Below are 24,758 nucleotides of genomic sequence, written 5' to 3' on the forward strand. Positions count from 1 at the left end.
CTTTCGAGCTCTGCTGTCTCTGCATTTAGCAAACAGGAGCCAACCCCGCGGACTCCGCACCGGATAGATCGCTGCTTTTATCGCTACTTGCGCCTGTATTATTTCACTGCAATTTACAATCTACCACAGCGCAGGGAAAGTTCACAGTGTGCACGTTTGGTGTCCCTAAGGTCATGCGCACTTGATTTCACGGCTTCAGAAATCGAAATGACAACCAGCATGAAGAACAGAGAACGTTGTAGCTGCTCCATCCACGCTGTTTGTTTCACGTAGAGTAAGGCTGTCAATCACAGGGCGGGCCAAAATTGAAGACACATTCTTAGTCGTGGGCCGAACAGGATTAAAAATAATTATTTAAATCAGTAAAATAAATTTGAATGGCCAGAATACAGCAGCTTTTTCCTCAACAAATTAAATAAAATAAATAAAAATATTCTTCAAAAATCACATCAGGAAAAATGAATATATTTCAAACTGATGAAAAGTTGCAAATTTTTCAGGTTAAAAACTGTAATGTGAATTTCTGCGCTTCACAGTCGGAAAAACGCTGCATAAACTTCGCAGTGTGTCAGTTTATCGGCAAATAGTGCAGCTGCAAACACAGCGGTGGAGACTCGTAACCACTCGGTCCAGTCCCCAAAGCTGCAGGGACGCATTATGATGCTTCAGGAGAAAAGCCACCTTTCATCCTGGAGCCCTGCTGAGGCTTTTCCTTCACTTTCTATGAACTGACAGATTTCCTCAGGCAGCTCATCGCACCTGTGTAATAAGGCGCGTCACCACATTCAGAAACTATTTACTCCAGAAAAGACTGAAACTGCCGGGATTTAAACCTTTGCCTCTTATAAAGTTACCTGTCTGTATTACGGTGTTTATGACGCGTTCTGTCTTCAGGACTTTGCTGCAGCGTTTCCTGCTGTGTGACGCAGTGATGCACTGTCAGCTCACCTGTGCAGGTCTCCTCTTCATCTTTTCCCGTATCTGTCCCACCAATCCGCTCTATTCCCCGCAGCGCAAGTGAGGAAAAGAGACAGATGGTTTACCTCCTATGTCAGCGTTCAGATCTTTTGCCTCCCACCTGTTTGGAAAATCCCTGTTTTCCACTTTTCGTTGGGTCATTTTTGGGGTGTCAGGCAGCTTAAATGTCACTGTAAAAAGTGCTGACCGATGTTTTATCCGCTGATCACTGATCAATCGGCAATACAGAAAACGGGTTAGCACACAGTTCTTGGCCTGCAAGCAGCTGTTGCAGTGCGTGGAATTTGTAGTATAAGTGGTGGGAGCACATTTAACCGCGGGTTATTAATAATAACTATATGAAATCATCTTGCTGGCCGTATAAAATTAGATCGTGGGCCGGAAGTGGCCCGCAGACCTTGAGTCTGACACATGTGACATAGAGAAAAACAGCAGTATGGAAGTTAAAATGTGCAGATGACAGTATGAAAAATTATTTCTTATCCGATTACTTGATTAATTGATGGAATAATCGATACAATACTCGATTCCTAAAATAATCGATAGTTGTATTCAGAAAGCCATAGTCAAATATTAGGTTTCAGCACCAGCGGAGCTGTGAAAGGCCTTCAAGGAAAAATGACATGAACCTCGAGAAATATAACTACAGGTACACAAAGACTGTTATTAGGCTTTAGATGTGCTTTCTGGTTACATGTGTAGGCCCCTTCACTCAATTAACAAGCGGGAGCAGCTTTTAGCGGTTAGTATTAGCTTGCTAATTAGCATTACCAGCATTAGGCGCCCCCCACCCCCACCCCCCCAGGGGTGGGGGGGGGGGGCGCCTAAAAATGTGTCCTCGTACACCTCAGAAAATATATAGCTGCGCCCCTGGGTGTATGTGTATGTACGCACATCAAGATCGTTCCAGCTTCCCTCCCCTCATTTAGCCTCCTGTTTGCAAACAAAAACACATTCCACAAACAGACTGACTCAGACACGAGGAAACGAGCAAATACTCAATCACGTCCGGAACTGTAAAGAAGCCCCGCCCATCCGCTTTCCAAACCAGCTGTTTTTGAGGGACAGCCAATCAGAAGAAAGTTGGCTTAAAGGGGGAGGAGCTAAAGCAGCCCGTTTCAGCGGAGGCGGAATGGAGGGGCCGCACCGAGGCCCAGTATCAGATGCGGAAGGATTATTTTGAACTATAAATCATGCAGAGCTGGAAATAAGCGGGAGCAGCTCTAACAGGACGAGTACATGAAGCACCCAGTCTGACCAAACTGACTGTGTGCATGAAGAGCAGAGCAGGCAGCATTTTTCAGATATCTTTATTCATATTTTACACTCATAACAATAATAAAATAAAGTCAACATATAAATAAAACATGATCCGGAAGACATTTTTCCTCTTCTTCCCTAATAATCCAAACAACTTTTTTCTTGCTGTGCGATTGTCTGTTGTGCTGTGAAAGGCTCCCAGACTTTTTCAGATTCTTGTTCAATTTCATCACAAGAGATATTCAGCACTGAGCTAAAAAATAAATAAATAAATAAATATTCATGTTCAAGTTGATCAAATATGCAAACAAAGTCTAGAAACTCTCCACTCCCACCCACATTATATATCCCCCGATATATAAGAACAGTATAAAAGCTAGGATATAAAAAACATAAAGAAAATGCTGGATTAGATTAAAAAGACACAGAAACCTGTTTTCAGATTGTTTGGTAGCTCATTCCCATCCTTAAAGGTACTTTTTGTAATCCTGCAGAATTTGACTCAAACTCTGAGCACCAGGGGGCAGCACTTTACCAGTCAGAGGGTGTGTGGAGATGTTTTCAGATGTGTGCACTGTTTAAACTTCTCATGTTTCATTTTAGCCCAGTTTCCTCAGGATGCTTTGCCTTTTCTCGTCATTAAGAGTGTGTTCCTTACCTAGTTAATTAAAGGCGACAATGACTCACTGTACCATCCTATGGCTGAAAATGGTAATACAGAAGAGTGCAGCCGCTCCATTTCAATTTCACTTGAAATCATTTCAACACACTACACAGACGCCTCGGGCATGCTGGTTGCTTCTTCACATTAATAATTAAACAGCTTTATGTCTCACAGGTAGCCAGCGAGGGTGGCAGTGATGAGGTCTTTTCTCAGTTTTAACCTTTCACTCGGTCTAAACATGAAACAGTAAGGCCTCAGTGATTTGTGTCAGAATAAAGCTCAGAGTCAAAAAGTGAAAGCCAGTCTGATGTTCTTAAGGTCTTTTGTTCCAGATTCATAACTCACAGCTCCATATCATCCACTCAACAGGGGAAATGAACACTATATTTTACACTTGTTTACTTAACAGGGAGGGTATGGGTATGGGTATGAAGGGATGTTTGAGCTGGTGATAACAAAATAAGGGGCTGGGTGAAGGCAAAGAATCTCCGATTTCTGAGAATTAAAAGGAAAATTTACCCCTCTTCTGAAATATTATCCTCCTCTGCTCAGCACCCTTAACTTTAATTTAATTTTGTTGCAGGATCAGTGCATGTTAATGAAAATCAGCATAATAAAATATAAACTTGTCAGCTTTGAGCAAAACTCACTTACATGCACAGTGTCCCATGAAGCCTGCAGACACACACACACACACACACACACACACACAGTATAAACTTTAGAAGCAGTGATGTTTGATTCTTGACTGAATGAAGCACTTATTAAAATATTTGGGGGGGGGGCTTTTCATGGGGGCAGGCTACACTTCTGTCGGTTAGGGTGGGTGAGGGGTGCAGGAAAACCCCCCGAAGCTCCCAGCCTCGCTGCTTTCTCTGCAGACCACATTATGGGAGCAGGTTCTTCAGGTCTTCTTTCTCGGTCACACATCGCCTGAGTTTCCTGCCACGAACGGGAAATCGCGCAGCTGCACGATCATCAAAATCCAGACACAGTGACTCAGGAGCTTGAAATCCTCGGACGCGGCTGTGATTTGGTCTCTTCCTGTGGAGGGACCTCCTCGGTGCTTCGTTCGCAGCGCGCTGTGTTCCTTTAAAAGGTTGAGCTCCGGGTGTGCGGGTCTCTGCGCACTGGATCGGTCCTCCTCTCGGCTCAGCTGTGCACCTTCCAGCAGTGACATGGCATAGAGGCGCTGTGCTGTCAGCCAGCAGCAGCAGCAGCAGCATCCTGCGCCATGGACGCTCTCCGGCAGCCGAAGCGGAGCGCGATGATGTCCGCTTGGATTTTACTGAACACTGTGTCGGGGCTGAGGGCGGGGGACGGAGGAATAGAAGAACTTGCCACCGAGAAGGAGGCTGAGGAAAGTCACCGACAGGACAGCTTCAACATGCTGACATTTATTCTCCTGCTGACCTTAACCATCCTCACCATCTGGCTGTTCAAGCACAGGCGGGTTCGGTTCCTCCATGAAACCGGGCTGGCAATGATTTACGGTGAGGCTTATAGATTTATATTTAACGGCAGACACGCACATACTCACAGAGAGATGCGCACGCACTCTCCTTCCCGCAGGCTTTGCATGATTCAGTCTCTCTTGCGGTCGAGCAGCGGCTGCACAGAGGAGAAGAGAAGATGGACCCGAAGACACAAACGTGATTTAAGACGGAGCAAAGCCGCCGACGCGCATCCACGTTTCACATCGCAGCTCACGTTTAAGTGGCTGGGCCAGAGCTCATTTCTAGAAGGTGCATTGAGCTGCTCAGCCTACTCTTCACTAGGCTGCTGCATGTGCAGCTTTACCCCCGTCTGACTGGGAATGAGCACCCTGAATAATGCACTTAAGCAGTCAGGAATTAGATTACACTGATCTCCTGTTATAAAGCAACCTCATGCAGCTGGTCCATAACATCTCTAAAAATATTTCTTAACGCATCTGTCAAGTTCTGAGTGTACTTTCCACGCAGAGGTCGCAGAAAGACACAGAAGTGTTGTATCCAAATTAACCTGCAGCTATCAGGCTGAATCTCACCAACATAATCATCAATCACCTGCACAAAAAGAAATGGTCCCGGTGTTTGGCTGTTAAAGCAGAGTTCAGTACATGCACTGCCTGGATAGCAGTCCTCAGCTGGGCTCTGCTGCCAGTAAATTCTTTCTGTTTATTTCTGCAGGAACTGCATGAGCCTGGATATTCACTGACAGTATAATGTACTGTAACACAGGAGAGCCTCAGGAGTTACGGAAAAAACTGTGTAAAATCAAGAGAGTCTGTTTTCCTATCAGATAAATATGCAAAGCCTCACTGATCAAATGCGGTGATCAGTCAGAAACAGCTGGCAGTGATAAACTGAAATCTGAGGACAACATGAATTTAGCTGTGACGCATCTGCACTGTTTTTCTTCTTATCCAGATGATCCCAGTCAGTCAGTGCACCCCGCGGATGTCACTTATTAACCAAAGAGGTCCTCGTGCAGAGGGCAGACTTTGATTTGTTTGGATCTGATGCTTTAAACCAAACATACCTTTGGTGATTTTCCACCTTAACTGCCTTTGTAGTTTCCATGTGCACCAGCAGGGAGCTGTGACCCGGCACAAGGTCAAAAACAGGAAATGGAGGCTGTTATCAGAGCTGGTGGTGTTTATTTTATTATTATGTTAGGGGATAACATTAGTTGTGCATGTAAACATCATGTCTGTGATTATATTATATGTATCGACCATCCTGTCTTTAAATTAGTAGAGGGCAGAAGTAACCCTGCAGTTATTCATGGAACTTTAAACAGGAGAAGAAGTTAGTGGAGGAACCTCCAAAAGGCCTCAAAAGGGGTTGCTGCAGGAGCCTTGCAAATTTTTCAGAGGAAGCCCTTTTTTAAAAGTATAGGCCTTTATATACAGTGAAGCACAGCAGCCATATTATTGGTCAGATAATTGCATTAAAAATGATCCAAAGGGCTCCAACAGCACAATCGTGAACCAGAGGTCCAGTTCAGAGATGCCAGTTAGCTGAGGTGAAGCCTAGCAGACAGCTAGCAGCTACATCTGCCCCACCATCCATCTGTCAGTCAAAGAGGCCACACCCCTAATAATGTAAACAGGTGACTTTTAGAAACAGCCCATTATGAAGGGGGAAATTAGCTACGGAGACTGTAAACATATTTATTTCTGCTGGAAAGTTTTAAGATGGGAGTCTATGGAGTAGCTGTAGATGTGGCTCAGGTGGTAGAGCAGGTATCTACCAATCAGGTGGGTCAGTGGGTCGGCTACTCCAGTCTACATGTCAAAGTGTCCTTGGGTTAAGATACTGAACCCTAACTCTGATGCCTCCATCAGAGTGTGAGTGTTAGATGGAAGTGCTCAGGTAATGTCTGTGTGACTGGGTGATTGAGACTGATTAGAAAGGTTCTGTGTAAGTACCAGTCCATTTACCATTAACCATGGGAGTCTGTGACCCACTGCTGGAGCCTCTGGTGGTGGTTAGAGGGCCTGCAGGGTTTGGGGCTTCATTTCTAAGGCTGTTGATGTTTGGTTTGTATCAACTCGACTGGTCAAATTCCTATCTATATCGTTATCTTTGTAATAGTGTAAGAAATGCTCTTACAGCTTCATATTGAGGAAGATAAGCCTTTTGATGTAGTTGTTTAGAACAGCCAGCACAGGCACGCTTTGCCTCTGATGACACTTCCTGCGGAAAATCCACGGAAAGAACCTGAAGTTTGAGAGCAGAAATTTGAGAACATTTGGCAGAGAAAGTGAAACAAGCGGTTTAATTCTGTCTCTGAATCAAACCACCTTTTCTCTGTGTGTGTGTGTGTGTGTGTGTGTGTGTGTGTGTGTGTGTGTCACACAGACACACGCATACACGGTTCGTGGTATGGCAGAGAGAAGCAGTGAGTGCAGTTCTGGCAGCTTTTCTGCCTCCTGCAGATCACGGGAGGATTTATGCTCTCGAGCTCTCCTTTCTTCCCGGCTGCAGCTCTCTTCCTGAGATTGTGGTTGTCATCTCCACATTTCTCTGTGTCACTGCCTCATCCTGTGGACTAATGAAGCAGAAGCACCTGGAAAACTGAGTTGTTTTATCACATAATTAATTGAAAAGGTTATCTTCTTTCATCTCCTAGATTCAGAATAAGATGCAAAATAATCCTTTTTTTAACTCATACTGGGCTCTTAGGTCATCCTCTAACCAATGGTTCTCAAATCCAGGCCTCGTGGCCTAGTGTCCTGCAGGTTTAAGATGTGTCGCTGCTTCAACACACCTGAGTCAAATATAGAAGTCATTAGGAGGACTCTGGAGAACTTGACTGCATACTGAGGAGGTAATTCAGCCATTTGATTCAGGTGTGTTGGATCAGGAACACATCTAAAACCTGCAGGACACCGGGCCACGAGGCCTGGATTTGAGAACCACTGCTCTAATCAAAGTAAGCTATTTAAACTCCTCCCTCTTTAAGACAGCTTTCTTCGTGGGGTGGCTGTAGCTCAGTAGGTAGAGCAGGTCACCTACTGATCAGAAGGTCAGCGGTTCGATTCCTGGCTACATGCCAATGTATCCTTGGGCAAGATACTTAACACACATTCACACTCTGACGCAACCGTCGGAGTGTGAATGTGTGTGAACGTTAGATAATTAAAGCACTTAGCTTAGTTAATATGGAAGTGTTTGTATGAATGAGTGTGCATGGGTAAATGTAAACGTGTTGTGTAAGCGCTTCGAGTGCTTAGACTGAGTAGAAAAGCGCTATATAAGAACTAGTCCATTTACCATTCTGATTGGCTGCCTTTTGTGAACAGAAGGTTTGACTCCACAACATAGCCGCAGCATGTCTGCAGCACACATGTCTTCAGAGTGACCAAAACCACAATCTTTCCTTTAAACTGAGTCGTCGCATTAACTGAGTGAAAATATATTGATTATATGATATGATTTTTTTTCCCCTCATTTTAAAGTGGAAAATCTTCACTTCCTGCACACAAATCAGTAGATCTGAAACCAGACTGATCTAAAATCATGTTCGGGTAAAGAAAAACAAGAAGGGGGAAATTTACAATTAGAAGCATATATTAATAGACTGTAGTGTGAGCTTCTACTTGTACATATGCTATTTGAAACGTTGCCCATGTTTGACATGAACATCCAGACAAACTTGAGGTCTCCTTTAATCTTTCATTTTGTGTCTTCTCTCCGTCCTCGGTGCAGGTTTGCTGGTGGGCGTGATTCTGCGTTACGGCATCCCTGCTACCAGCTATCACAACAAGACCCCTGCGAGCTGCTCGCTGAAGGAAGGACCTGCCAGCACCCTGCTGCTGAATGTCAGCGGCAAGTTCTTCGAGTACACCCTCAAAGGGGAGATCAACTCCAGAGAGATTCACAACGTGGAGCAGAATGATATGCTGCGGAAGGTAACGATGAACAGAGCAGAAAGGAAGTCTGCATTTCTCACAGAGTCACCCTGTTAACTTTCAATTTATCATCTTTCCCAGGTGACCTTTGACCCTGAGGTGTTCTTTAACATATTGCTGCCTCCAATCATTTTCCATGCTGGGTACAGCCTAAAGAAGGTAAGCCGTTGCATGTGAAAGTCGAGAATCGAGTTGATGTTGTTGTGCGACAGGTGGAAATATCTGCTGCCACAAACTTCTGTTTCATGGCACAGATGGTGTGCTCAGACACGCTCACGGGCCAGACTGTGCATAAGCGGCCCTTCTGAGGGGAAGTCCAGAGCACATGTCTTTCATTTCCTCTCTGGTGTCTCGTTGGAGAAACAGAAATATGCCTGATGCTGACAATATGAGCAGTTTCTGCTTTGATTGTTGTGAGAGAGTCTGCAGCCTTGAAACAGATTTGTATTTGTTCGTGGGGCCTGCTCGGTCACCGTATTTACAGTGTGTGCATTTGGCGTAGGGCAGGTGGTGCTTTCTATGCATGAAAACATGGGCTTTAATGTGCTGCCCTTGAAACCCTTGACCGAACCGTCAGGATCAGACTCCATGAGGGAGGTGTGAGGTCCCAACATCCTTTAGTGGGAGCTGTGCTCATAGCCCGGCACCGTGCAGCTTGACTGGCATTCACCAGAGAAACCAGAAGTGGCAGGTTCACTGCTGGCACCTCGTTCGCCTCACAGGTGAGAGCAGGTTCACAGTGAGCACTGACAGACGTTAGAGTCCGGAGACGCTGAGCTGAACGCTGCGCTGCCTGCAGCATCATCCAGCGTTTGGAAGCAGGTCAGCGGTGCTCTGGGGAGGCATATCTTTGGCAAATGCTAAGATAAGAAATAAAATGTGAAATCTCAGCCAATGAAGTTACAGTTAACTGAACCATCTTTCCTGCTCATTTAACCTTTTAGCTAAATCTTTTAACCATTTATTCACAACTATCTCTGATTTTTAGGTCAACCCTTTAATAACTTGTAGAATTTTTCTACTTTTTTGCTACGACGAATTTAAGACTTGGACAGTCAAATTGTTGCTCATCCTTCCAAACTGCACCAGTATGAAGGGAATACCCCAGGCTACATATCCTGACCCGGGTGAAACACTTGTGGTATCACGCTGCTTGTTTGTCCACAAAAATGAAAAAAGATTTTCTGGTTCAGAGGCAGGAAAACCTCAGCAGTCCATCTTTACTGTAAATAAATAAAACCCCCTCTGAGATGCTGTGTAGCTAAAGCTAAAGTGCATTTGTGAGGTTTTGTGTTGTTCTTGTGAAACAGTTTTTTCACAGTGGAATTTGCTGAGTCAAACTGCAGTCCTCAGGAAACAGGAAACAGGAGGCCTTAAAGTGAAGTCTTCTGTTGCAGTGGCAGTTTGCTGTGAGTTGGGAGCTTTAGAGAGAAACAGAAATAAGCACAAACTTGTCAGTTCTGTTAATCATCTGATTATCGTTAAAACACCCTGATGTGCAGAAGCTGGTGTGATTCTCAGAGCTGCTGCATGTCCATGTGACAGCCCTGAAGAAGAAATCCGAATCAGCACTTTGTGCTTCTTGTCCTGCACAGAGAGCCGAGCGCGCTCGACAGAGGCCTTTGTGCTTTGCAGGCAGTCAAACAGATGGATGTGCAGCTCACCTGGGCTTCAGTGTGAGAGATGTGTCCTTTTACATGTTTGTCTTAGTCACCTCTTTTCTTTCTTCTTCCTTCTTCTCCCAGAGGCACTTCTTCAGGAACCTCGGCTCCATCATAACCTACGCCTTTCTGGGCACGGCCATCTCATGTTTTGTGATTGGGTGAGTCTGACTCCGAGTCTGAAATCGTCTTTGGTCTCCTGCTGTTTGAGTGAACGTGTCGCACCTTTTTGCTCTGCAGGAACCTGATGTACGGCGTGGTCAAGCTGATGCAGGTGGTCGGTCAGCTGATGGGGAAGTTTTACTACACCGACTGCCTTTTCTTTGGTGCCATCATCTCTGCCACAGACCCAGGCACGACACGGATGCAGAAACCAACGATTCAGTGCATGAGTGTGAACATAAATACGACTTTGGTTGAATTTTTTTTCTTTGTGTCTTTGTGTAGTGACCGTGTTGGCCATCTTTAATGAGCTGCACGCAGACGGGGACCTTTACGCTCTGCTGTTTGGAGAAAGCGTCATGAATGATGCAGTGGCCATCGTGCTTTCCTCGTAAGTCCCGTTCCCACTTTATCCACAGCTGCAACGCTGAGGTTTGTTAGTTTCACACTATTTTTTTATTTATTTTTTTTTTGCTTTTGTGCATTTATTTATTTTTTGTCTTTTTCTGTGTTCCACATTTAGTTGATGTTGGTCAGCAGTTATTTTTTTAAAGCTATATTTTTACAGATGATGGGTGAGAAACTGAGGGAACCTTTGACCCCTACAGGGAGGGACAGCACATTAAACCAGTGCCTGAAAACAGAGTTATGCTTTTTTAAAAGCTGCATTAATCTTACAGTTACAAAACCGCCATAAAAGTCTGATTAGCCTAGCAGACCGCACAACAGACCAGCTGCTGAGAATCTTAACATCAGAACATCTGAATCCTGAGATCTGCGCATAAACAGCAGAAGCAGCTTTTTCATTTCAGAAGCCTAAGAAAATAAAAGCCGTCTTCATTTGCTCCGTTCTAAGCTGCTTATTTGCTCGCTAACAGAAAAAACTCAAATGCTGCCAAAGCGGTGATTAAGCGCCGTGAAACGGGACTGTGCCATGTCCTCTATTCAGTTCTGTTAACACCAGTTATGGACCTTCACATGTGTTTGTGTTATAACATTAATGAGAGGATGAAAAATGAACTGCATCCCGACCGACCACAGCAGCACAATGCTGCCGACACACTAATGTATGAGTGATAATGCAGTTTTTAATTCATATTTGAGCTCATAACCGACTCTAACCACAGTGTAGTTTGACTATTTTTACTTAAATAAATGCTCAGAATATTTCTACTGTACTCTGCTGCAAACTCACACAATAAACTGCTCAGAGGTTTGTAGCTGTGTGGTTTTTGACCCTGTGTAAGCGTCACTGCTGCTGTGCAGGCAGCACTCTGCCTCCCTCTACTGGAAGATCCCAAATCACCTTTGACTGTGCTTTACACTTTTTTGGTAGATGATGAAACAAATCCACAAATAACTGACCAAAGATACGATTCCAGCTCAGAATCATTGCTCAGATTTGTGACACATGCTGAAAACATGTGTGTTTGTGTGTCTGTGTCTGTGTTTCAGGTCCATTGTGGCCTACCAGCCCACCGGTGCCAACACACACCAGTTTGATGCTTCAGCTTTTTTCAAGTCGGTGGGGATTTTCCTCGGTATTTTCAGCGGCTCGTTCGTGATGGGCGCAGCCACCGGCGTGGTCACCGCTCTCATATCCTTTCTCTGCACGCTTTCAAAAAAGAGTAAGCGCCCACCACATGACCCCCACCCCCACCAGAATCAGCTGATTCTGCACATTAGGATATATTTAATGAAGCCCTGCAAACATGAATATTTTCAGACTTACACATTTTTGAGCCCTCCACCCTCTAACCCTCTGACTTAAGTACAGCAGATCTCCACATGAACTTTTCAGGGCTTGAAAACACATTTAAGCTCTGTTAAAAACGATCGTCTCGTCTCTGTGATTCCTTCTGTGTCAAAATCATTTTCTAATAGTCATATTTTAACGCTCTGATTGTAGCTCATGGCTGTGAACTGGAGACAGTGGAAAATAGTTTGGACTTTTGATCAAATAACTTTAGGTCTTGAAGAAGTTTTTCAAAATCCTTGAAGGGCCTTGAAGAACCTCACAGAGGTTCTCAGGATCAGCGGGTGCAGTTTTTAAATGTGTTTCTGAGCCCTGAACATTTCATGTGGATAACTCTGGCACTTATGAAGCTGTGAAGGCTCAAACATGCTGGAAAGAAAGTAAAGTTACTGTACAAAACAAATCAGCTGATTGCGAGGGGGTCAGGTGGGACCCTGTATCAGACTCGGCTGACCCAGCCTGACTTGTTTCTCACTCTCATATTTATGCTCTTTAACTGGACTCTCACGTCACCAAGTTCACCAAGCTGCATTGCTTCCCGCTGCTGGAGACTGCCCTCTTCTTCCTCATGTCCTGGAGCACGTTCCTGCTTGCCGAGGCCTGCGGCTTCACAGGTGAGCTGCTGTTTCAGGACGGTAGCGCTGCTAACACGCCACATGACAGCCGAACAGTTTCATCATCAGGGCTCCCACTTTACATGCAACAGTTTTATCCCTTTTCTCCAGTCTCATTGTACATTCTGTATAATGACAATAAAGGCATTCTATTCTATTCTATTCTATTTAGAAAATGTCCTACATTCTGATTGGCTCTGAGTCAGAACTACTTTTTAAGATGGTTATAGCCAAACTTCAGTCGAGCTCTCAGCGTCACTAAAATGTCAAAGAAAAACTCACTGTTTGCCCCACATTTCATAATTGTATTACTGATAAGGTTTTTTCACAGAGCCCTTATCAGCACCCGACTGCTGTACAGGGATACCTCAGCTGTGAGGATACATCAGAGACACTATATCTGTTTAAAACAGCCCAGCCAAGAAAAACGGTTTGACTCCATCATTAAGAATTCATTAAAAGCATCTGAAATTGTAAAAGTTAGAAAATTTTAAAAAAAGCTCACTGATATAAATTAAAGGAGATGCAAGAAAGATCCATTTATTTCCCATCCAAAAGGCAAAAAATGGGAAAAGGAAAAATGGATCAACTCAACATAAATTCAGCATTCCTTCATTTTACCTTTTTAAATTTTAAAAATTTATTTAAGGAGGACAGTGCATATTAATGAACATTTAAACAATGTAAAATATGCCAGATTATAACCATAGGCTAATTTCCATCTGCAGTCCTCCTGTTAAGTTGGTGTCACCATAGTTTAAAACAAACACAACAAAAACAAAAAAATTATATATATATATATATATATATATATATATATATATATATATATATATATATATATATATATATATATATATATATATATATATATATATATATATATATATATATATATATATATATATATATATATATAAAAAATAAAAATATGCATATACAGCTATGATAACAAAACAGTACAAGAAATACCCAGGGTGCTTCTGTGAATTGCACGCTGCCCAGTCACCTCTGGAGCCTGCTCTTGTAGTCCTGTTATTCCTCTCCACAAAATCTTTCAGGGGGGGTGGAGCTAACCCATTTAGGATTTTGTAAATCAAGACTGAGTCTGCATATTTGATTTGATTTTCCCAATTTTTTAAGCAGTTTTTTTAAGCAATACTTTTAGTGCTTTTTTGTAAAGCGCTTCTATCGTTTTCATTGTTTTATTTGTCAATGTCCATCTAGTCATACAATAGTTGAAATGAGACATAATCACTGAATTTAAATATAGTTTAGCAGAGTCATTTGTTAGGTTACATCTTATCTGTCTAAAATTTTGAAATATTTTTATTTTATTAACATTTTTTTAATATGTTGTTTACAAGATAAGTGTGAGTCCAAGAGAATTCCTAAGTACTTAAATTCGGAAACAATTTTTAGCTTAGTTCCAAATACCGATTCATCTGGATCTATATCCACGCTGCATTTTTGAGAAAAACATACAAACTGACTTTGAGACATTTAGATGTAATTGAGAATCTTGTAGCCAATGTGAAACTTTTCACATAGCAGCTGATAAATTTAGTGCAGCTTCCTGTTTTTTTTGCATGGACATACAGAACGGCATCATCTGCATACATTTGGCAGACCATGTTTGAGGGACACAGTTTTGGTAGATCATTAATGAACATACTGAACAATAATGGGCCCAGGATTGATCCTTGGGGCACACCAAGATTGTTTTCAGCAGTGGTACATTTAACATTCTGTACACATACACTGTTTTCTTTGTGATAAATATGATTCTAACCAATTAATGAATTTTTTGACAGATTGAAGGAAGACAGATTTGTTAGTAAGGTTTAGTGATTTATGGTGTCTTAGGCCTTTGTTAGGTCAATCAACACCGCACCAACAACACCACCAGAATCAATTTCCTATTTAATCATTTCTACAAAATAACATGAAGCTGTATCAGTAGAATGATATTTTCTGAACCCAGACTGCGTTGGGCTTAGTGTATATGGACTAGTATTCAGATGCTCATTAAGCTGCTCTGCAACCCATTTTTCAATTATTTTATAAATGACAGTTTTCACCTTTTTAATTTGTTTATGAGTCTTTGCAGCACAATTACACCGACCGAGCTGGGAATTTTATCCGTGTGATGGACGGTGACCTGTGTGGGTGTGTGCACCGTGTTGGATAAGCAATAAACAAAGTAAACAAACGGAACTGCAGACTGAAAAAACAAACAAACAAACAAACACTGGATCCTCCGTTTTCTATCCATTTTCTACTTTGTTGATAATATGCTTTTTTTTTTTTTTTTGGCCACAGCAGCTTTTAAAAAATTTTTTTTATTGACAGTACAGAGAGACAGGAAATGGGGGAAAGATACAGGGGAAGACACGTGGGCAAATTGGTGACGTGAACCCGCGCCGCCACGCGGTATATGTATGTGGTCACCGGCTTCACCACTAAGCCACCCAGGCGCCCACTTTGTTGATAATTTAATGATCTTTTCTATTCACTGCCCCTTACCCAGATTAAATCTTCTGATTCCAAGCTCGTCTGTTGTTGTGCTGAAAGCCTGTAATTATGAGCAGTTTAAACCATCCTCAGAGGCCTAAATCTGTGTTACACTAACGAACTGTCACAGGGACCTAAATACACACCACACAGCAAATTAAACACACATGATGTCACACATCACGGAAAGCAGTGAAAATTGGTTCAAATATTTCAGTGGGACGGGTGAATTGTGCCTTTGTGTGTTTTAGCTGCAGTGTTGAACCCTGTGTGTGTGTGTGTGTGTGTGTGTGTGTGTGTGTGTGTGTGTGTGTGTGTGTGTGTGTGTGTGTGTGTGTGTGCTTGTTGTCCTTCAGGCGTTGTGGCTGTGCTGTTTTGTGGCATCACGCAGGCTCACTACACCTACAACAACCTCTCTGAAGAGTCCACAAAGCGCACCAAACAGGTATTGTATGACCCCCCCCTCCCCTCGTGCACCCCCGACAGTCCGGGCCGGCGCCTGAGCAGATGGCGCCCGCACGATGAGCCTGCTGTGACCTTAATCGGGGCTGTCTGAGGACATCCCTCCTGACAGGACTGCTCGGTTTCCCACAGCGGGTTCAGTCTTAAGGACAGGGTGCAGATTATCAGGCGACTCGCAGTGTGACACATTCTGGATCATTTGGCGGCTCCGGTTGTGCATTTTCAAAGAAAGCTGCAGTCACATGGTGCAGTAGGACAGTTAATGGACAGAGATGGTGCAAACACTTCCTCATGCTCAGCTTTGCATCATTTGTGTGCTTGTTGGTGTGTTTGCACCACCACAGCATAGGTTAGTCATTGTAATCTGTCAGTGTGAAAAGATACGGAGCTACTCAAGCTTTCAGGATTCTGAGGGAATAAAAGACAAACACGGTTCCCAGCATAGGATTCCTGCTCCATATTCCCAGCCAGGGGTAACCCACTTTGATTTAATGGACCTGAACAGACATGAGCAGAAAATGAAACAGTGAAACCAAAAGTTAATCATGAGCAGCACAAATAAAAGGAGCCAAATTGAACACATTAGTGCTTTTCAGATAGAGAAGCGTTATGTTTATATTATTTCACATATGTTAGTGCACAGTATTGTTTCAGTTAAAGTTAAAGTGCTCTAGGACTCTGACATTCCTTTTAAACTCAGCCCCTCAGGGTTTAGGTACTTGGGAATTAATGTTACACGTACTTTACCTTCATTGTTTCACAAATTGCATCAGATCTCCAGAGGTGGAACTCTCTCCCTCTGTCATTAATTGTCAGGATTAATGTTATTAAAATGATGGTCTCTTCTTTTTTGGTGAAGTGGAAAGGACCCCCCAGACTGAGAGTCTCTCTATTGCAGCAGGTCACGACTAACGGTGGTCTTTCCCTACCCAACTTTTTAATGTATTACTGGTCTTCACATATTCATAAATTGACTTATTGGCTAAATTCACCTAATTTGATGTGGCGTAAACTTGAAATTAAATCAATTTCTCCTTCTTTTTCGCCTGCTTTGATTATCTATTCATCACTACCTATCAAATTATCTTCTGTTAGTTCAAATCCCATAGTCCTCGCTACACCTAAGATTTGGTCACAGTTTAGGTCCAGTTTTAAATTTGTGTCTCCCTCTAACCGAATGCCGTTGTTAAGAAATCCTCTATTTCCCCCTGCTGCTACTAATGCCGCTCATGGAATTTGGCCTGAGAGAGGCTTTATAACCATTAATGTTTTTCAGAGTTGTCCTCAAAATTTAACCTGCCTCCTTCTCATTTGTTTCTCTATTTCCAAATTAGACACTGTATCTCATCACTGTTTCCAAATTTTCCAACTTTCCCTGCTGACCCACCATGGGTTGACCTTCTGGTTCTTAGGCCTAACCAGAAATCATCCCTCTCTAATATATATATATATATATATATATGGAAAACTTATGGCAATGGAGTCTGACTCATCTGGTAAAATCAGAACTGCCTGGGAATGTGAATTAGGTGTTGAACTGTCTGAGGCATGGTGGAATAAGGTGGTTCTCAGTACACCATGTGCTAGGTTACAGCTTGTAGAGTTTAAAGTAATAGTCCATTTTTAAAAAAATCGCATTTATCTAAAATCTTCCCTTCAATTTTAGACCAGTGTGACAGATGTCAGTCTTCACTCTGCAACTTAAGTCATATGTTTTTCTTCTGCCTAAGTTTGCGCAGATTCTGGAGTAATTTCTTCTCTGTACTCTCAGGGTTTTTAGAACCCAGATCCAAAGCCATCCACTAATTGCCATTTTTGGCGTTCCAGTGAACCTATCTCCCCAGCAAAATGAGATTTTGGCTTTCTGTTCTCTTCTCACTGGACGCTGTATCTTACTTTCCTGGAAATCCCCAATACCTCCATCTACATTACAATGGCTTAACACTGTAAGATAAAATATCTGAGACTGTAAGATGTAAAATATCTGAGGATAGCAAAAACTGCATTAACAGTGAAGGGTAGTTCAGCAAAATTTACTCGTAAGTGGACACCCTTTGTGGAGTACTTAAAATCTTATCAATGTGTACAATAATGTAATTAACCCACCATGTCACTAAGTTTAAAGGACGGGTAAAATACTCTTATTACTTTTAGCCCCCCCACCCCAACCTTTTTTTTTTATAAATTATTTCTCTCTTTCTGTTCTTATGTTTGAATGGTGTTTTATATGTTTTTAAAAAAAAGAGTCAGAGAAGTTATGTAATTTATGCAAAATGCATATAATGTGAACAGCTTTGTATAATCTCTTGATAAACAAATAAAAAAAGAAAGTGTTTCAGCACACAGGGATGAATCCTGCACATGATGGATGAACACTGAGCTAAGATTAGGAGTACAGTGATAGAAATCTCTTTGGCCGCAGCAGCTGAAACAACTGAACTAAATAATGACTAAAGATTTCTCAGCTGACAGCACAGCCACCAGTGCAGTATGGATAAATCAGGTAAACATAATGGAAAAATGGCAGAAAGTCATCAATAACTATACTGATTAGCTGTTATATGAGTTATTCAGTAAAATCACTGGGTTACTGATGGATGTTGCAGCAGTTTGTGAACCACGGCAGATAAACATTATCTGGACTCAGAGGTGCAGTCGGTGGAGCTCAGCGATGAAAAGTTTGGTACGACTCAGAGGACCAGAGCCCATGAAAGCCCATCCTGTTTGCTTTAAGATCCTGTATTCATATATTTATCATTTGAAATGATGATTATTTCTTTAATTGCAGCTTTTTGAGGTCCTTCACTTCCTGGCTGAGAATTTCATCTTTTCCTACATGGGCTTGGCTCTTTTCACCTTCCAGAATCATATTTTCAGCCCCATCTTCATCATTGGAGCCTTTGTATCCTTTCTGTGCACAAAACCCCGAAATCGGATTCTTTCACGTTCACAGCAGCTCACAGCTGAGACTGCTGTGACGTTCACGTACGTGCTGGACGAGGACCTCAAAACCTAAGTTTACCTTGAATGATTGTTTGTAAGGTTACACAGCCCAGCAGCAAACTACATCCACGGGATCCAAAGAAGTCATGTGAGCAGGAACAAAACCTTAATGGCAACGCTTCAAGACTAATGCACTGACAAAACACCAAAAGCTACACACAGGCTACTTCACACATGGGTGCCAATAATCAGGGGAACAATACCAGAGGAGTTAAAAGTGACAGAGGGTACCAGCTTCAAACAGGAAACAACTAAAAATGGGAACAACTGAGACTTAATGAGAAGACATGGGACACTCAAGAGAGGCAGAATTAGCTGAAACAGGGACTAATTAGCAAACTGTAACCAAGAACTAAACCAAGCCAAGAAATATAGAAAACTAAGAGGAGCCCGAGGAAGTAAACAGTGAGGCCACTCAGGAATATCTGCTGTATAAAAACAGAAAACCCTAAAGAACGCAATCACATAACGCAGGAATCCCAAAAATGAACACAAAACTCTAAACTTGGGCACAAACCCCAGTGTCCGTGACAGAAAGCATTTGTCTCCATCCTGAGGGTTTTCCAGCGTGAACTTCCTGTTTAAGGTCATACCAAAGCATCTCAGTCAGATAAATTAAAAGTCCCTTTTACTTTGGACTTTCAAAGTAAAAGTCCCTTTTGATCATTTTTGTGTGATTTCCCTCCATAAGTACCATTTGCTTTTGAAATTAAATTAAAACTCTTAACCAGCCCTTCAGATTGCCATTTTCATTGGAAGAGCTCTCAACATTTACCCGCTCTCCTTTCTTCTCAACCTGGGTCGAAGGCACAAGATCAAGGGAAACTTCCAGCACATGATGATGTTTGCAGGTATGGAAAGAGACCTTTCTGTCTTTTTAGTTTTCACTCATCATGTCAGGCTGGGTAATTTCTGGATGTCCCTTTCTGCAGGTCTGCGCGGGGCGATGGCCTTCGCCTTGGCCATCCGTGACACGGCTACGTACGCCCGTCAGATGATGTTCACTACCACGCTGCTCATTGTCTTCTTCACTGTGTGGGTGTTTGGTGGTGGAACCACACCCATGCTGTCCTGGCTGCATATCAGGTCAGAAAATGATTTCTGCTGTAGAGGAAAATCAGGGTACTGCTTTCATTTTGTGTTTGGATCCATTTAAGTCCATTTAAGTCCTCACCTGTGAATATCAAAGAAATGTTGAACAAAAAGTGGTTAACACAAAGCAAACACTTCCACGCTGAATATCCAGCAGCTGGCATTTCTTTTTTCTCCGTTTCTGTCCATGGTTAAAAAAAATAGCTCCAAAATGAAAACCGGTGCCGCAGACGTTACTTCAACGTTGGTTCGACATCAGTTCAAGGTGCTTATTTAACGTTGACTAGATGTCCTTGTTAAACTTTCTAGTAAGAGGAAGTTTGTGTTCAAGAATTGTTTTCCACTGTCTATTTATTGATTAGAATAAAATGAAATAAACAAAAATTAAAAGTAACAAGTTTCTCAAGAAAAGAATGGGACGGGGAAGGGATGGTTGTAAAAGTCCGATGCATTAAATACACTGTGCATCAAATGCAACAGAATTTAGATGTACGAAACAGAAACAGCTTAAAAGTGTTGCTTTTAAAAAGAGAGGCGCCGGTAATGCGAGTCTGTGGATGTCTGTTTTTATTTTAAACAATAACAGCTAATATGGTTAGCACATGATCATGAACAAAGACAAATTATTTAATTCCCTCTTTACAATAATCTGGTCTACATTTATCACTTTGCAAGAGGTGGTCTGAGCCATCCTCTGCTCTGAAGGTGGAAGCAACGCCGACAGCCGTCCGTCTTCGGTTCAGGTTCTTTGTTTGCAACCAGTTTGGAGCAGCGAGTTTGGGGTTTGCTGGGAAACTGTGACTGTGAGTTACTGTAGGAGTGCTAAAGGGAAAAACTGTCACATTTATGAGGAAAACAACTGCAAATTTTGGCCTAAAAACTGTCAGATTAACAAGAAAAAAACAGGGAAATGAAAAACAAACAAATCAGTACCAAAAACCTCCACCATGGCTGCCTGCAGAAGGCACGCTGCATCTGCGCAGAAGGCACGCTTCATCTGCGCAGAAGGCACGCTGCATCTGCGCAGAAGGCACGCTTCATCTGCGCAGAAGGCACGCTGCATCTGCGCAGAAGGCACGCTGCATCTGCGCAGAAGGCACGCTGCATCTGCGCAGAAGGCACGCTGCATCTGCGCAGCAACTGCCTGAACATCTGCCTCAGGAATGTGTTGCAGCTCCATCAAAGCACACACTGCCAGATTAACAACCAGCTTTTAATCCCTGATCCACCATCACACTGAAGTCTGCTGTGAACGCGCACAGACTGTAAATCAACACGTCAACTCTGTTAACACCGGGTGCAATACTAATGATTGTTGTTTTACTCTTTATTACACAATTTATTACACAGTGTTTTTACAGAATTAATGTGGTTCCCCCATTTCAACTCTCTTTAAGCCCCTCCCCTCCAAAAGTCCCAAATATTTGTCCATCCATCCTTTTATCCTGTTCAGGGTTGATGGGGGCTGGAGCCTATCCCAGCTGTCACAGAGCGAGAGGCAGAGTACACCCTGTGCAGGTCACCAGCCCTGCGACAGGGCTGGTGACCAGACAACCATTCACACTAATGGGCAATTTAGAATCACCAATTAACCTAACCCCAGTAACTGCATGTCTTTGGACTGTGGGAGGATAGCAGAGTACCTGGAGCAAACCCAGCTCACAGCTGAGACTGCTGTGACGTTCACGTACGTGAACCCAGACCTTCCAGCTGTGAGGCAACAGCGCTAACCACCACACCACCTCTGCTGCCCCTCCACATATTTGTGTTGAAATATTAAGTCTCAGAGTTTTGGACTGCACAGATTCACGAGGGTTTCACTGCTTTGCAAGTTGTAGTTTTGATTTAGCATTGAGAACAAATCCTGCACTGTAGTCAGGGCTGTTTGGTGTGCAGAGAGGTAGTTAGGAGAGCGGGCATGACCACATCTTCAACATAAAAATGATGGCATTGTCCAGGAGATGGGGCCAGAGGTCTCCAGTGCTGCTTACCTTCCACTTCCCAGATCTGTGGTGCAGAGGGGGACTTTTGTTGTGTCTCGCTGCATTTTCAGCCTCAGAAGTTCATAGAGGTGACACTGGGTCTATTCACCGTGTGAGCCGTCCAAACTGGGATGTTACCAGCTGTGTGTGTGTGTGTGTGTGTGTGTGTGTGTGTGTGTGTGTGTGTGTGTGTGTGTGTGGGGAGCCTCAGCCTCACACACTGCTGACCATGATGCACTGGGAGATTTTATCAGATATGATAAAGCAGATTATCTGTTGATTTTGTGTGTGTGTGTGTGTGTGTGTGTGTGTGTGTGTGTGTGTGTGTGTGTGTGTGTGTGTGTGTGTGTGTGTGTGTGTGGGAGCCCTAAGTGAATAGGCTCTGTTTAATATGTGTAATGCCTCCTTGAGCTGAGCAGGAACTATTGTTTGTTGGAGGTTTAGAGCGCTGCCAAAATCTGCCCTCTTCGCCCCGTGAACCCATTGCCATGGTAACCGGTTCATGCAGAGCACAACAGGCGGAAATCGTCTGTGCTCCTGAGGTCTCAGCATCCTTCTCTCTTTATGTGCATAAATTTACAAGTTTTTCCTCTTTGTGTGTGGGGGGGCTTTCAAACTAAAAAACATGACTGCCAGCTCACTTGGACGGGATTTTTCCCTCTCTGCTCGATGCCATTTATAACTGTCGCTGTGACAACCCCATAGCAGTGAAGATCATTAGCAAGCAGCCCCAGTGAGACGGTGGCGTGATGAGCAGGATGATGGAGGGCTGATGCTGCTGCTGTTACTCAGTTCTGATGGATGGTGTGTAAGCAGGCAGGCGTGCAGCCTATCACAGAGCCCGGCAGTGCAGAGAGCCGTCTGTGCTCCCACTGCCTCCTGAAGAGTTACTAACCTGTGAAACCCCAGCCGGAGGTTTCGGTGCTGAGTTGATTTCAGGTTTTAGGATGATTAGCATTTAGTTTTTGTTAGGATGAACTTTACAAAATCTTAAATCTGCCAGGCGTTGGTGGAGAGAGGCAGAGTTTACAGACTTTATTAGCTGAACAAAAACCCAGAATTAGAAAGAAAAACAGTAACAGGAGCAGAGGATGTGAGGCCGGTTCTACATGACTTATTGAGGCAACTTCAGGGTTAATCCTGTGTTTTCAGTGTTAAGAAGGTGGTTCACTTCTTACTGGGGTACCCCCCCCCCCCCCCCCCCCCCCCCCCCCCCCCCCCCCCCCCCCCCGTTTAATCAGTGGTCCAGAAAACCCTTCCTGTGATCAGAGCCTAAAGCACAGCTCCCCTTTGTGCCTGTTGACCTGATATCAAACTTGCACATAGACTACATATAAATTCAGTCTTTATTGTTCTTCTTTCCTTCAACACACATTTAAACTTTCACATATGACCCCAGCTTGACAAAAGTTGGTACGCTAAACAGAAACAGCTGGAGGAACATTTCAGGGTTCACTGGCAGCAGGTCAGTAACATGATCGGGTCTAAACAGAGCATCTCAGAGAGGCAGAAGTAAAGATGGGCAAAGGTTCACCAATCTGCAGAAAACTGCATCGACAAACTGTGGAACAGTCCAGACCTTTCACCAGCTGAGAACATGTGGAGCATCATGAACCCAAAAACAGGACATAGCAGCCCCGGGACTGCTGAGTAGCTAGGATCCTCTGTCAGACAGAACGGGACAGCATTCCTCTACCAAAGTCCAGCAGCTGCTGTCCTCAGTTCCCAGGTGGTCACAGACTGCTGTTAAAGTGGAGGGGATGCTGCACAGAGACAAACACAGACCTGCCTGTGCCAGTTTCCTGATTAAAGAGAGGTTTTAAAAATCTGACTGCATCCAGTCGTGCTCTGTGACTGAGCGAGCACCCTGATTACCATCACCACAGTGACAGTCTCGGGTACTCGGATTAACAGACCAGCACGCCCAGTGTTACTTCTGCGCAGGTCCCACATGCTTCATCATCTCTGTTCCTCATTTGCATTTAAAGATGTGCATTTTCCACTAATCACAGTGCAGAAGTGAAAGCTCTGCATTGGAGCTTCAGGAAGAGAAGCCAGACTGGCCTTTAAAACCAAAGTGCTGAAATTCAAAAGTGATGGTGAAAGAAGAGGAAGTGGTGGTTAAAATAGTTTCTGTGAAACCATGAAAACAAAATGTTGACAGACTGCTGAAGTGGCTGCACAGCTGGTGAAAAAACGTCAGCGTCTGGAAGTATTTAAAGAACGCTAAGTTTCCACCTTTCAATCCTCTCCTGTCTGCTGCACCAGCTGAGCTTCGTGCTATTTATTAATGCACAGGTAGAGCGCTGCAAACTTCTTTCATGACTGAATTGAAAAAAAAATGCAGGCAAAGCAGAAATTTTCCCTGTGGAATACAAATGAACTTCCTCATCACTGTGGAGACCATCAGTGAGGGAGCAGACTTTCGAGGACAGACTCCAACCACCGTCTGTCTCCAACCACTGCTTTGCTCTGTGACAGGAGAGCAGCAAAGGTGAAAGGATGGTAGTGAGACCTGCTCTGATATGTGGTTTGGAGACGGTAACAGAAAGAAAGGTGGCAGAGCTGAAGATGTTCAGATCTTCATTGGGAGTGACCAGAATGGACAAGATTAGAAATGAGGCCATCAGATGGACAGCTCAGAGTCAGAGTGGCTGAGATGGTTTGGACAGAGGAGGGAGGGTGGATATCCTGGAGCTGCCAGGCAGGAGGAAAAGAGGGAGACTTCAGAGGAGGTTCATGAACGTAGTGAAGGAGGACCTGCAGAGGGTTGGCTGATCCAGATGATCCACTCTGGCACCCCTGGAGGAGGAAGAGGAGGCGGCTTTGATAGACCTGGTTCCTCCCTTTCCTCTTTCTTTATTTCTTCGTGCTGTAGCCTCGACACCGAGCTGAGTTTGTGAGACAGTACTGACCTCCACAGCTTAGGGGATTTGATTAGATCCTTGTGTTGTAATAAAAAATGTCTGTGTCTTGGTAACATGTGTTTTCAAAATGCGGGTGGGCCCCCGGCTGTGCCGATTGGTTAATCCAGCCCAGAGATGAACCTAACGAGCACGTTCAGCAGCATCGTGTTAAAAAGGTCCGACCGGCTTCACTTCAGCAGATCCAGGTTCAGTCTTCCAGGCCCAGACCCTCTTTCCAGAAACATTCGCAGACGGTAACCGAGCGATCGTAAATACACCACAGTCAGTCCTCTCCATAAAGAC

General features: G+C 43.6%; 1 protein-coding gene across 2 annotated transcripts in view; it reads left to right on the forward strand.

The window, feature by feature from the left end:
- Positions 1-3,955: 3,955 nt before the first annotated feature.
- slc9a7 (solute carrier family 9 member 7) overlaps positions 3,956-24,758 on the forward strand; it is a 38,274-nt gene continuing 17,471 nt past the window's right edge. Inside the window, exons 1-12 of one of the 2 annotated variants that reach the window (XM_030728175.1) lie at positions 3,965-4,395; positions 8,101-8,303; positions 8,385-8,462; positions 10,049-10,125; positions 10,205-10,317; positions 10,412-10,517; positions 11,582-11,723; positions 12,391-12,496; positions 15,367-15,455; positions 18,261-18,374; positions 19,215-19,326; positions 19,408-19,561. In XM_030728175.1, coding sequence (XP_030584035.1) covers positions 4,137-4,395; positions 8,101-8,303; positions 8,385-8,462; positions 10,049-10,125; positions 10,205-10,317; positions 10,412-10,517; positions 11,582-11,723; positions 12,391-12,496; positions 15,367-15,455; positions 18,261-18,374; positions 19,215-19,326; positions 19,408-19,561 — 1,553 coding nt within the window. In that variant the 5' untranslated portion in view covers positions 3,965-4,136. Of the gene's footprint in view, positions 4,396-8,100; positions 8,304-8,384; positions 8,463-10,048; positions 10,126-10,204; positions 10,318-10,411; positions 10,518-11,581; positions 11,724-12,390; positions 12,497-15,366; positions 15,456-18,260; positions 18,375-19,214; positions 19,562-24,758 lie in introns of both variants that reach the window. The other variant, XM_030728174.1, reaches the window with a different exon arrangement.

The sequence above is a fragment of the Archocentrus centrarchus genome, chromosome 4, assembly GCF_007364275.1.
Source record: "Archocentrus centrarchus isolate MPI-CPG fArcCen1 chromosome 4, fArcCen1, whole genome shotgun sequence".
Lineage (NCBI taxonomy): Eukaryota > Metazoa > Chordata > Actinopteri > Cichliformes > Cichlidae > Archocentrus > Archocentrus centrarchus.